The following is a 13459-nucleotide window of genomic DNA, read 5'->3' as shown; positions in this document are numbered from 1 at the left end:
TCCTTTATCCCTTCCAACCTTCCCTTCTGCTTTACCCTCGTTAGTGCTAGATGCTTCAGCTGTAGTATTTACAGTGCCTGATAAAGTAAATCCAACTTGAGAAACAAGAGACTGAAGCAGATGTCTCAGAACAAGGGCTTCAGTGAAAGTGGGAATTGCTCTCAAAGAAGTCCTCTGAGCACGTGCTTTAAATTCACAGAGACCAGAACAGTCTTATGAGTTGAAGATAAAGTAGTGCATTGCTATCATAAAAACAGCACATCTAGTTTTAAAGTCAGAACTGCAGGCAGTCACTGGTAAAATAAGAGAAACATTTGATCTTTCTGCATTTATGCATTTGCTCTGCTTGTATGCATGCAGGAGAGCAAGTGTCTACCATTGGGCATTGAGTATGGTTTAATGGCATCAGCTCCAGAAGGACAATCTAGAAAATACAGGAAGCAAGAAGGTTAAGCCAAATGCATTGGACAGTTAAAGGGATTCCACAAAATAGTGACCTCCTGTAAACAGCCTACAACGTGTTACAGATGAGAAAGCAAAGCAGACAGTAAGCCTTTGGGCGCAAGCAAATCTTTGCAGTAAGGTATGCTCATAGGCTTGTTAACCTGGAAGTGACCAAGCACGCTCAGTACAGATGGACTTCTTGGAAAGTGTTATTTGCAAAATTTTGGCAAATCCAGGCAGGTGAAAAACAGCTTGAACAGAAGACAATGTTAGGTTTCTGTTGTTTTCATGGAGTACTAGGTGCTCATCTGTAACACGCCATTTCTGGCAGATAAGTTTTAACCATTGTTATTTTTATAGACCACATTAGCTGCCAATATGAAATATCTTGTCTCTATCTGGTGTCAAGTCCTGCACTAAGATTTGTTAACTGCTTGATTACATAAGAGAAGCTGTACCGCATAACAGAACCCAGCCTTACCCTAACATTAGCTCAGTAGATTGGCAGCTGACCCAGACAAGGCATGATAGTGGTTTTGGTTGTTTTCAAGTCATGATGCAGATGTCCTTAGCAAGCATTGAAGAGGAAAGTAAGAAATACAGACAGATCTGATTTAACAGGCTCCGTTTACTATTTATCAATTATTTTATCTATAGATCTGTTCAATAAAACAAACTATACTTTGTATAATAGATTACTTCATTGCAGGTATTGCACAGGCTATATTCATCTGGGCACCATGGAAACAAGATAGCAGGAAGTTACTGTCTTTTTTTTTTTAAATATATCATTTAACACAATTAGACCCAGCACAAGAGAATACTAACCATTTAGAATGGGTAATCTCATTTAAATATCCACAGCCATCTCATTTCAGTTCTACTGGATTAGAGAATCCAGAGTATTAGTACTGGACAGCGCACAAGGAAGGCTTCCTCTCTGCAACACACTACCCTTGGCTAGTCGCCTCCAAAGGCATTCAGCGGGTCATCAAATGTGCTCAGTGTCTTGCTTTCAGATTTTCCTTCTGAAGCTGCTTGGGAAGATCTGCTTTTGGGTGTGGGTATCTTGACTTGGCTGCTAGAGAAGATATCATCTAAAGGGGGGGGGGGGAAAAAAAAAAAAAAGATAGATTTTACTGTGAAGTGACCGCCAAACAGAAGTAACATGTACGTAAGTCTCCAGCACATAGTAGTGACTGCCAAGGACATTCTGTGATAAACAAATGCTTTCCTGCTGCTTGCAATTCTAGATGCACTTGTAAGGACATACGTGGGAGCTGTTAGCTGTAAGTCAAATTAAGAATATTTTTTTCTTCTCAGTAGAGCAGAATAATACTTGTATTTTATAACATGTTCAAGCTGTCATAAGCATTTGAGAAGTACTAATAAATTAAACCTCCACAATAAATTCCATCATGCAAGTGCCAGATAACATCCCTCTTATCTAGAACATTAGCATCTGAGGAAACTGAGAGATCCAAGAGCTGCGAGATTGTTGCCAAAGAAAATCAGAAGAGGAAAAAGAGGGTACTTGCTAACAACTACTGTTGCGACATCCACTAGCCCTACGAGAGTCTTTAATCTACAGCACAATAAGAACGCAGCATATCACTTGAGAATAGAGCACAACTAATATGCAAGGAGGCAGACAGCTACAGCCACCATTCTGCTGAATATTCAAAAAGTCTGTCTACAGTCCTGAATCAAGATGTCCCACCACCTTCCTCAATACAAGCATTTCTGTTACAAATAATTAGGACCACAAAGTGGAAAAATATCGCGTTGCTATTAAGACAGAGTCCTCTCCTGAAGGATAAAACCAGGTAGAAATGAAACCCTCCAACCCAGATACCCTGTGCCAACAGCAAAGCTCACAGACCTGCAGTTCATGCTGTGGCTAGTGCTGTTTGTGTTTAGGACTGTGCTCATGGAAAGAGATGGAGCTGCTACCATATGGAGCCACTACCATATACATGCTGAAGTGTTGCCCTGAGGTTTCCTGGGCACACACAACAGCAGATCTCTTACTACACACTAAGGTTTTAAATTTAGGATACTCAGATTATGCAGTTGGACTATGAGAGGATAAAAAAAAAAGTTTACAAGACTGAGATATGTGGATCACTAGTGATTCACAAGGCTGGTATAAGTAGCACATAACTGGTCTTGAATCCCTATTAAGAAAACACAGGTCTTATACAGAGGTTAATAGCCACTTACTGGTCCAGAGTATAAAAACTAGTATTTCAGCCTTCAGCATGTATCCTAACCTTAAGCAGAGGCCAAGCACGGAGTAGCCTATCACAATGTGCTTGCCTTTCTCTTCTCACTACTTCTTCCACTCCAGCATGTGTCTGCTACTGTGCTGATCGTAGGGATTACATGGGAATAATCCAGGACAGCATTTCAGCACAAGAGCAGTTTAGAAAGGCAGTAAAACAGAGTAATCCCCTAGTGGCATCACTCCAAAGCAAGAAGCTATCACATGGATTAGCTTCACAGCAGAGGGGAAGTACAGTGAGTGCCATCAGCAGTAGAGGTATCATTACCATTTTATGACAAGGCTTAAGGAATAGGAAAGTTCTGGCCATGGAAAACAGTATTTGTCAATGCACAAGAAAGCTCAGTCACCATTTTGCAGACTCTCCCAGACAGGCAGAGATGACATCAAAATGTTTCTGTTATCAGCCATAAGGTCACTGAGGAGGCCAGGAGGATAAAGACCTGAGAAAGAGTTTTTCTAATACTGCCACCACAAGCCTAACACAAATGTAGTAAATGGTGACTAGAAGCTGTGGTAGGACAAAAAAAAGGAAAGCAGCTTGCAGCTGCCACCCCCCACCCCTCCCCCAAACTGCACCCACTTACTGTTTTATTTGCAGCAGAAAGGATCTCCTAAGGCAACAATATGCAGCCCTAATAAAGTGCTACCATGATCACTTAAGCCAACTCTTAACCTGAAGCATAGGCAAGTGCCAGTTCTACCACTCTACTGCCAGCAGGGCATCCTCACCTTCAGGCATCTTCCCTACACTCCTGTTGGTGTTCTGGAGCTCCACAGCTTTGGGCACAAAGTAGCTGCACCTATGGCTGCACCACAAAACAGTCAACACTCTAGAGGAAGATGAAGTCTATCAGATACAGGGTGCTGTAGATGCTATAGGTATCAAAATCAGATGTGACATCAAACAACAAGCTCTAGCACCAGAGTAGATGTCAAAAGTGGAAGTGCAAACAACAGGTTCTGTTGTGGCTAATTTTCCAAGATACTTTCAAGTGGCACTCTACAACTGTTTTTTTCAACATCAAGTCCGGATTTTTGTGCTGAAGTATTTGGAAGGGGTAGCTGTTTGGGAAATTCTTTCATTTGCTATAGGCTACATGAAAAAATGTAAGTTATTAAAATAAGATATTTTAATCATCCAATACATATTTAAAATACCTTGCCCACAAATGTTTAAGTCTTATTTTTTATATCAATTGAGAAGGTTTTGAAATCTCAAGATGTTCATTCTCTTGAAAGTTTTCTAACACTTTTATAGACTTCAGCCGGGTCATTCCATCAAGCTGGAATGCTTCACAGCAGTCCAAGCAAAACAGTAATAAGTCAGATTCAATTTGAATAGGTTAGAAAGAATCAAGACTGACAAGAATCAAAGCTAGAGGAGAAGGGAATTTTTTTTTTGTCTTAGAGGAAAAGAAATACATGCAATCCCAAAGAAGAGCTATAAACATGAAGAGCCTGAGAACAAACAGACACTGTCGGGGATCAAATGACTTTCAACACCTCCAGTGATGGATAACAAGAAAAGAGCATGCTTTGCATCATTTCACATTACTATATGCTGCTTTTCAAAAAATTATAAAAGGCAAACTTTTGCTTTCAGTTGTAGTATTTGTAAATTGTTCTGGGTATACATGGATGTAAACAAAATCTTATGGGCTCCAAGGTAGTCAACACAATAGTGAAGGTGGGGTGGGAAGACATGCTAATTTCTTCATATCAGTGATTCATCTGAAAGTATGATACAAAAAGCTGTGCAAATTGAAACAGAGAATGTATGTCTTAGAGCCACAACAAGAGATCAGTCTCTTACGCCAGACAAGAGGAGTTTTCTAATTCCCACAGGTGAGAAAATCCCTACAGGAATTAAACTATTCCTTCTCAGAATAATTTTATACACTCTCCTAAACCATTTAAATGCCATACTAGTTCTACAAATCCAACGTTCTCAAATCAAAGTTCTCATCCAACGTTAAAATCCAAAGATGACCAGAGATTTCAGAGCAGTTGAAAATTTAAAAGAAAGCAAAGGGTTCTAAAACATCTCCAATGAATGCAACTCAGGACAATATTATGAGATTAGCAGCAAGACATTAGACACTTACCCATATCATCATCAAATATGGATTTTTGTTCCACCTTTTTCTTGGTCTTCTTTTCTTTTGGTTTTATGGTGAGATCCGCAAAAATATCAATGTTATCATCAAACAGGTTAGTCTCTGGCATTTTCTCTTTTGCTTTGTTCATTGGTTTAATTGCCTCAGTAGCAAATATATCATCCTTGGAGCAAAGCATAGAGAGCTCATCAATACACAACACACTTCAAGAGAATAGTCAAATTATCTGTACACAGCAGCTGAGATGTTTAGAAGACTGACAGCCTTGGGCTTCTCAAACTGAAGAAGTTTGAGTCCCTTCTCCCCATGGAGGACTCAGCAGAAGTGCCTTAGTGTGGGACTGTGCACAGGTCAAGTACAGCACATAGGGGCTTGTATCAGCTGCCCAGCATGCCAACTTTATTCCTTTTTTTAAAGGTTATTTGAGCTGCTGTGCATTGAACAGACAGCTAACAGATAAGAACCAAATACTTGTATTACTCTGAAAAAGGTCGTAATCATAGGCACGTTGTCACAGCACATTCAGTGACATGCCTGCTCTGTGTTAAGGCTCCACCTTTCAATCCACTCTTGCTAATGAGAGGGTGAACATCCAAAGAAAGGGTTTCAATTGCCCAGTAGCAGAGCATGATTGACAGTTCACTACCTATCCTGCACACCACATCCTACTACTCAGCAACCTCCATTAAGCCTATGTCTAAGTAGAGGGGTCTGCATAAGGCCCCGGGGATCAAAAAGGCCAAGGTAGCAGGGTCACTCATTACCTCAAAGATATCTTGGGCAGTAGGGTCAACAGCTTGCCAGACAGCAGATTTCAACTCCTTTTTTCCAGTTTTCTGACAGGTGAAGAGAGAGTCTTCCTCTTCCTCCAAAAAAGGTATAGGGCTGCTTTTTGTTGAAGATTTTTGCTGTACAGGCTGGAAGAGATCATTGCTGTCCTGATCACCCAGAACAGACAGATCAGGCTTTTTCTCCCTGCCCTTGATGGGTTTGTTAGCCACACTGTCTGGCATTCCCTCCTTTAACTTTGATTGTGCAGCTGGTCTGGATGTTGAGCTGCTTGCAAAAAGGTCTTCTGATTCAAACAGATCATCCCCTTGGTCTGTGGATTCTGGAGGAAGGAGTTTGTTTGTCCCAGCAGACAAAATGCTGCCATGAGCTGGCAGTGACAAGCCAGAGAGAAAGCCGTTTTCCTTGGACTCTGCTTCCATAGCAAGAGGCTCCTTTATGTTCACTATTGCTGACATCTGTTTAGGTAGAGAGAATTGCGATTCTTTAGCACTGTCCACCTCCTCACTCTCTTCAGACTCTTGGGCCGCTAGACGGCGGGCCATTCTGCTAGGAGGTCTTCGTTTTCCTGTAACCTTGATCCTGGTCTGCAAGAAAGGAGTAAAAGCAGAACAGAGTTATATAGAAGGAAAAAAGCCCCACAATTCACAGAACACAGGTTAGGATTCCTGTTATGTTTCCTTGTAGCCCTTTGTCTGCCTTCACAACACTGCAGTTAACATGCATTACCCCTTTAATACTAGCACACTGAAACTAAATTAACTACAAGTTCTGCTCACAGCTCTGGTTTAAGTAACTTAAACAGCTACACGTACATTTAAACAAATACTCAGTTGAGAATTTTGAGCAAGGAATGCTGAGCAGACACTGATTTAGGTTATAGGGAGAAGCAATAGGAACCACGCATCATCAGCTTAGCATCGTCCATTCTGTCCATTTTTCAGAAAGGGAAAGATGGACAAGTGGGACATTCAAGCTTGGAGTAGTTTGCAGCAAGGTTCAGAAAAATAACCCAGGACTTTTGATTTGTTGCCCTCTGGTCGTTCCACAGCAGGTGGAATTGGGGTACAAAAGCAACAGTACGTGCAAGTAGAGTCTCACAACACAGGTCAGCAAGTCACTCTAACCCCTCAGCTTTAGGTAATACCTCAATCTGACAGCTTGCTAATCCAGGGGCTTCTGTGGTGCAGTTAGTCTGTTCAAGTCATGACTAATTATGTTTTCCTTTTAATTTAATTTTATGCATAGCCTGCTGCAGTTCATTCCTCTGCTGCTTTTAAAAAAGCCCCCCTGCAAGTTTCCATTATAGCCTCTACCATATCCCTACATGGACAGGAGTATTCACACAGGTAGGAAACAGATCAGTACAACCTCCTCTTCCCTTTTGTTAATTGCTGTGTTGGAGTAGAAGGCCAATCTGGATTGATGTGCTATAACACAGCTTAAAGGAGCCATGTGCTTTTGCCAGAATCATTGTAGAAGCACATCTGCCTTCAGAGTGTGGGGCTGTATTTATCAGAGCATGGCTGAAAACCAGGAAAATTATGATGGAAGGGAGATGCACTTGAAGTAAACTGATCCCTGCTCCATGCACTGTTCTTTGAAAGGACAGCCAGAACGTTGGGTAGGTTGCTTTGTTCCAGCCTTTAGAAAAAAGTGCATTTGGCTGCATATATTTACAGCTTAAACTCAAACTTGAAAGGTTCAAGAAGCAATGACACACCAAAATTAAAACATGTAACCTAAGCCACAAAAAACATTCACTGTAGAGTTACCAAGAAGCTTCTTCTCAGATTACTTCTGTAAACAAACATGCATCATCACTATGCTAAAATGAACATTCAAGGTTGACCATATGCAGCTACAGGAGCTCTATTCTTTTGCAAGCCTATTTAAAAGTATCACGATAGAGGGTTTTGTGTGTGGTGCAGGACATGCTGCTATTGGAAACAACTATGCCTACATGGTAATGCATTAGTCTGATGTACAAGCTTCAAACCCCTTTGACACTAAGGGGTCATGTCAGCCATTGTGGTGACAGCTGCTGCATCTTCCTAAATCATCTCTGCTGCTCATCTAGTAATGAACAGCCCCAGCAGCATTAAGCAAAGAAAGAATCAAAGTTAAGATCTTAAGTTATCTTGTTAAAATTGCTGCTCTCAGAAAACCCAAGAGATTTATAAAATCATAAGCACCCAGACCAAATCTTAACTACATGGTTCAAGCTTTTTTTTTTTAAAAAAAGAACCACTAAATCTTTAATTAGAATATACTTTTGCAGTCCATAAAGTAGAAGGTATGAATAAAAAACAAGTGAGTCAGGATGCAGAGATCTGCCATGTCAAAAGCTGTAACACTTTTGTTTTGGTTTTGTGTGGGTTTTTTCTTTACAAACAAAATTTTTGTTTGAAAAAGAATTGGGAGTGACCGTTCAGGACAACATGACATTTTTAGCCACAGAGGAAGTAAAGGTCAACCTACAGCAGTGATATGTTCTTAATATCTTGCCATAGCAGCCGTCCATAACGTATTTTATAGTTAGTCTAGAGAGATGCCTTTTTTATGGTTTTCAGGTTGGCGTCTCCTGGGACGGGACAAGATGTTATGCTAAAATACCTTTAACCTATAGGGAAAACCACTGTACTTGGGGAATGTACACATGTACCTTAAAAAGGCACAGAATTAGGCATATGCATAAGCCCCTTAACAGAGCTAAGAGTGTAGTAGGCTTGACTTTCTCTTCAGTGGTCCACGGAAGTGAGAGGGAATTAGATTTCCACACCTCCATTTAGATTCAGATAGACCACACTGTTAGCAGAACCTGCATATCAAAACACAAATTCCTGCACAAGGACAGACTGCATTTCTAATCCCCCTTTCTATCCTCCTAAATACCAAGGTTACCTTATTGGCGCTGTGCAAGGTATCTGCTTGCATAGGCTGATCAAAGCTTACACCTAGTTCTTCATTGTTTTTTGCAGCAGAGAAGGCTTCGCTGTTCTGTACATCCTTGGGCTCATGCAATGGAGTGTCCAGAACTGGTAAGGGGGACTTTACATTGGAGACCTTAGGCATTGCACCAGGTAGTAAGGCTGCAGGATTAATAGCTAAGTTAGCCTAAAAAACAGAGAAAACAAAAACATACACACAAAAAGAGATCATATTAATACTGCTCAAGAGCAAGCATGGCTCCAGAGAAGCAGCAAGAACTAGCGTATGTAGGCATTCAAGTTCTACTTCTGCAAGTGCCTGGCCTTTCTCACACCTGTGCACTTCTGTGTCTCCCACATCCTTGGTCTCACTAAGCCTGTGGAGTGCTCAACACTATTATTCTGTATAAGAGCTGCAGGAACAGCATGGCCATGTTATGTCAGACCAAACACCTATGGAGCTCAGTATCCTATCTGAAGACAACAATGGTTCTGATGTTAAGAGTGATACTGCGACACAGACAGTTATTAGTCATTTCATGTCAGAAGAGGGACATAACCAAAACCCCAAACCCTTAAGAGTCTCTGAACATACCCCTAAGAGTCTCTGAACATACCCAAAGTAGTGCTAAGAAGAATAGCAGGTCAAAGTGGAACCCACCCTCTGCCCCCCAAATAGAGTAAATAGCGCTGCTCAGAGTCAGGTCTGAAATGGGAGGGGGAAATAATATTAAACATGCAATACAGAAAAAGTAATAGAAAATACGTCATCTGAAAAAAAAAATAATAAAATTGCAAGAGTAAGGTAAGGAAGTAAAAAGATTTTGTTTCAGGGAGAGCCTGAAGGCTCTCCTTCAGAGAGCTGAAGTGAGGCAAGGAAGATTTTTTTTTTGAAAGTCAAAATGCCAGTAAAGTTAGTTACTTGTAGCTTTCCAATCCGAGATGAAGGCTCTTTGGTTTTAATGGGAACAGGACCTGTAGATTTCTGCACAAAATCACACTGGATTAAACAAGAGGACAAGTTGTTGCCAACCAGACCATAGTTTGCATTAATACATCTATACAAAGCAGCTCACTGCTTACCAATTTCTTCTGAAGATACGTTGTTATCATCACATTCTACCACCAGAGCTACAGCCACTCAATTTTCAGCTTCAGTTCCCCACATGCCATAGCCCCATCTTCATTATCACATTTCATTTCACCCTCCTTCTACCCAATATTATACTTTGCCACAGTAACCCAACAACTTCCATCTTCTCCAGGTCACACACAACACCACTCAAATCAAACTGTGACAGCTACCCTCCCTCCTTGCTTATTCCCTCCCCTAAGACCCTCTGAAGCCATGTTGCCAGATCATGATATAACTAACTTTTCTCTTCGTGACTGGCTATAATAGGGCCACAGACTTCAATGAAGCCCACATCGAAGCCAAGAGGGCTACAAAATTGTACCTCTCAGCCTGCAAGGAAAACAGCTTCAAAGAAGTGACTGCTCCTCTACAGAAAGCAGGCCATCAGTGCCAGAAATAAGACTAGACTAAAAGAGCAAGAGCAGCTTTTTGGTCTGAAGACTTGGGTCAATTCTAGGACTCAGGGATGAACCACATCAGCTAAGGTGCTCTTTCCAGGGCTTGCTCTCCACAAGTTTGTAGTCTACCATGGTTCTGTGAGCTAGGCTGTACTACTGTTGATGTGACTAGGCAGTCAGAGCTCCTTCAGCCAGGCTGCAGTAACTGAGGGTTTGCAAGGATTAGGACACTGGTTTGGGGGTCTTGATAGCATGGCAGAGGAATCCCAGTGTCTGAGGAGATCGTTCTCCACTTAAATGCATGTAGTGTTCAGCTGAACCTCAGGCTGAGATCATTCCTATACCAGGCTGTCAGTAGCTACAAAAAAAGGGAAAGATGAGCATGGTTCTACACTTCAAGGAATACTTCACCATAAGGGAAGACAGGCTAATTACTAGCCCTACAGATTTGCTCTGTGTTCCTCAGCCCAGGGAAGAAAAAAAAAAAAAAAAAAAAAAAACACACCAAAAAAACCCCACCAAAAACCAAAACCACTCCCCACAATGAAAAGCTAATCTCCTACAGATGGAAATCCAACAAGCAGTTCTGGTGAGGCACAAGCCTGAATTCAGATCCAGACTGCCTCTCCCAGAGACCCTTGGTTCTGCAAGATTAAGGACAGGAGCAGGAGTCTTTTTTGCTCATTATAAAGTCTCCAAGATAAGATTCTCAACAGCCACAGATTTGAGCTGCATGCCCTGATCTCCTTTCTGAGAAAGCCTACCTATAATTTAAAGACCACATTCACTCCAACAGACACTGGCACTTCAGAGAAGAATGAACAATCCATTTTCAATCCAGCTGGACCTGAGGTGTAGTTCGTCACTGCCTTGTACTTTGCCCTTATAAGTGTGTGGGCAATGAATAAAACACTGTATCAATAGCATTTAAACTTCTTGCTAGTAACAGTGCACCTGCTGATAAGCAGAGACAAGTTTGGCCACTTGTCTTTGCTCCTTTGCAGCCAGAGAATCCAGGCATTAGTTTTGATCTTTTCAAGAGACTTTTATAAAACAAAACGATACATCTCCTTTTTATTTGCATGCTGTTCAAGGCAGAAGATTTAGGTACTTGCCTCTGTAGTTACTGCCTTCAGAGCTTCATCTTGTTTGGCACTTAAAGCATTTTCTAGAACGTTACTGCTCTCCAAGGAAGAGCCAGTACTGGCCTTAAGTGTTTTCTTCTCGGCTATTTTCTGAAAGCATTAAGAGCACAAGTCAACATGAATCGGGTAAAAAGCATGGTCTGCAGATCAAAAAAAAAAAAAAAAACCCAAGCAAAGCTTTTTAAAATCTTACTTTTATCTGAAAAGAAAACTAGCCACATCTTTTGACTCTGCAATGCATCATAGGCATTGCCTTTGGGCTCTGCAATGACAAGGGCCTTCCACTCCATTCCTTTAGGCTACCACAGCCTTTGCTGTCTATGCTAAGAATAAATAATGAGAGTTTCAATAAACTTCTGAATGTATACATATTTCCTCATGCACAGGACAGCAGGGAAAATAAAAGCACAAAGCTAGCTAAGGAACACTGCTGTTTTTATGTTTTCAAGCAAACAGGCTCCATATATAGCTGCCAAGAGCTAATTACTTAAGACCACCCCTTCCACAGTCCTCAAAGAAACTGTTTCCAGGAACTATTGCCAGTTTTCTAGCCCAACTTCCAGCTATAGACATGAAAATAGACTAAAGTAAAAGTTGGTTTCAATTTAATTGAGCTAAATAAATTTAGAGTAGCAGTTTAGAATGCATGTTAGGACCTCAGACCACCTGTAATGCAGTCTAGTTCAATACTGCAGCTGCTCACCATCTAAAAACAATCCAGTGATCACAAGAATTTTAATACTGCATTCATTACCTTAAATCAAACCAACCTGCAGAGACTTTAATTACATAAGTCATAGAGCAAGGCTCATCAGTCATGCATGAACTACAGGGAAGTAATACTAGCAAGATAAACAATAAAGCAATTAAACAATACAAACTCTACTACTCTGATTTCTGCTCAGGTGTGTTCTCTTACACCCAAGCCAGTCCCAGTGGTACACAAAAAGAAAAAGAATCCTCTCATCCCAGCTTTGGGAGACCTAATACATCTGTTTGTTCCCTACGTCGGTCACAATAGCCACTTCTATTATCTCAAAAAGATTTGAGAAGTCACTTCATTTCTTGTGGGAATACATATGGAAAAAATCCCTTCAATACACTTCTTTCCAACGTCTTTTATAAGCCATTTACAGTAGAGGAACAGATACCGGAAGGTTTGTTTTAGCAGTACTGAAGAGATCATCCTCATCATCATCCCCAAAAAGCCCTCCTCCAGACGATGGCTTCAGGATACGGTTTGCAGACTAAAGAGACAAAGGGTAAAGAAAAGATGTGTCACAGATCAAAAGCACATCTCCTTCAGCCCATGATCCCTGAACTGATATTAGCACTTGGCCCTCCCTGGAAATCAGTGACTTTTAAGCTGTGTTCAAACAAGGAACACTGGTAAGCTGCACACTTCAAAGACTGTTTTTCAATAGCAGGTTCAGAGAAGGATTTTGAACTCACCATCGACTTCTTGGGGCTGGCAAAGAGGTCGACGTCTGGATCATTGTCCTTCTGAAGTTTGTGACTGAAGAGGAGCTCTTCGTCTTGAAAGACACCGGTGCTTTTGGGCCGAGTACTTTTCTCTGAAGCCTGGAAGGAGAGGAGAAAGGTCCACACAGGGAGAAAATCCCTCTTTAAGGAGGTTATTTGCCTAGTAATAAGAGAGGTTACAATTCACCTGAGGCTACACTACAACCCTGGTAACAAAAATACAACTTTAACTGCCAGTTATATATTTTACTTTGACCAAATTTGCAAAACTTACAACGTAAGTATTTGTATTCACAATTCCATTTGATAAGACGACATTAACCAAAATGTATCTTATCTGTCTGCTGACCTGAGATCCAGCTGCTACTATTTACCTGTAAAGGTTCCTTAGAAAGAAGAAAAAAAAAAAAAAGGTTTTCAGTATGTTATCATGAGTGTACAGTAAGGTTTATATTTTAGTCAGACTTTTATGCCTTGAATTTTTCAGCTGAGGGTGCAGGACAGAAGTGAGACGAAGAGAATCTGGTTAATTATCTTCCTAAGCTACCTTTTTATAGAAGAATAAAACAAAATAAAATTAAAAAAACCCCAAAGTTGAAGGCCTGTAAAGCTATTATTGTTGCTAGATTCCCTGTTCTCCTCCTGTTAAAGCAAACACACCCCCACAATGAAGAACAGAACATATTGTCTGCCTTTGGCAAGAACTTGTACTTTCAAATTTGCTGGTGGTGG

General features: G+C 40.9%; 1 protein-coding gene across 4 annotated transcripts in view; it reads right to left on the bottom strand.

Moving 5' to 3' along the window:
* Positions 1-1054: 1054 nt before the first annotated feature.
* WASHC2C (WASH complex subunit 2C) overlaps positions 1055-13459 on the bottom strand; it is a 182236-nt gene continuing 169831 nt past the window's right edge. For 3 of the 4 annotated variants that reach the window (XM_075504966.1, XM_075504963.1, XM_075504964.1), the window contains 8 exons: positions 12698-12826; positions 12397-12492; positions 11216-11335; positions 9490-9552; positions 8542-8754; positions 5613-6224; positions 4837-5011; positions 1055-1541 (listed from right to left, as the gene is read on the bottom strand). In XM_075504966.1, coding sequence (XP_075361081.1) covers positions 1405-1541; positions 4837-5011; positions 5613-6224; positions 8542-8754; positions 9490-9552; positions 11216-11335; positions 12397-12492; positions 12698-12826 — 1545 coding nt within the window. In that variant the 3' untranslated portion in view covers positions 1055-1404. The remainder of the gene's footprint in view (positions 1542-4836; positions 5012-5612; positions 6225-8541; positions 8755-9489; positions 9553-11215; positions 11336-12396; positions 12493-12697; positions 12827-13459) is intronic. The other variant, XM_075504965.1, reaches the window with a different exon arrangement.

Source organism: Mycteria americana, chromosome 6 (assembly GCF_035582795.1).
Source record: "Mycteria americana isolate JAX WOST 10 ecotype Jacksonville Zoo and Gardens chromosome 6, USCA_MyAme_1.0, whole genome shotgun sequence".
Classification (NCBI taxonomy): domain Eukaryota; kingdom Metazoa; phylum Chordata; class Aves; order Ciconiiformes; family Ciconiidae; genus Mycteria; species Mycteria americana.
Note: the sequence above shows the minus strand (reverse complement) of the source record. Positions and strands in the feature narration are given on the sequence as shown.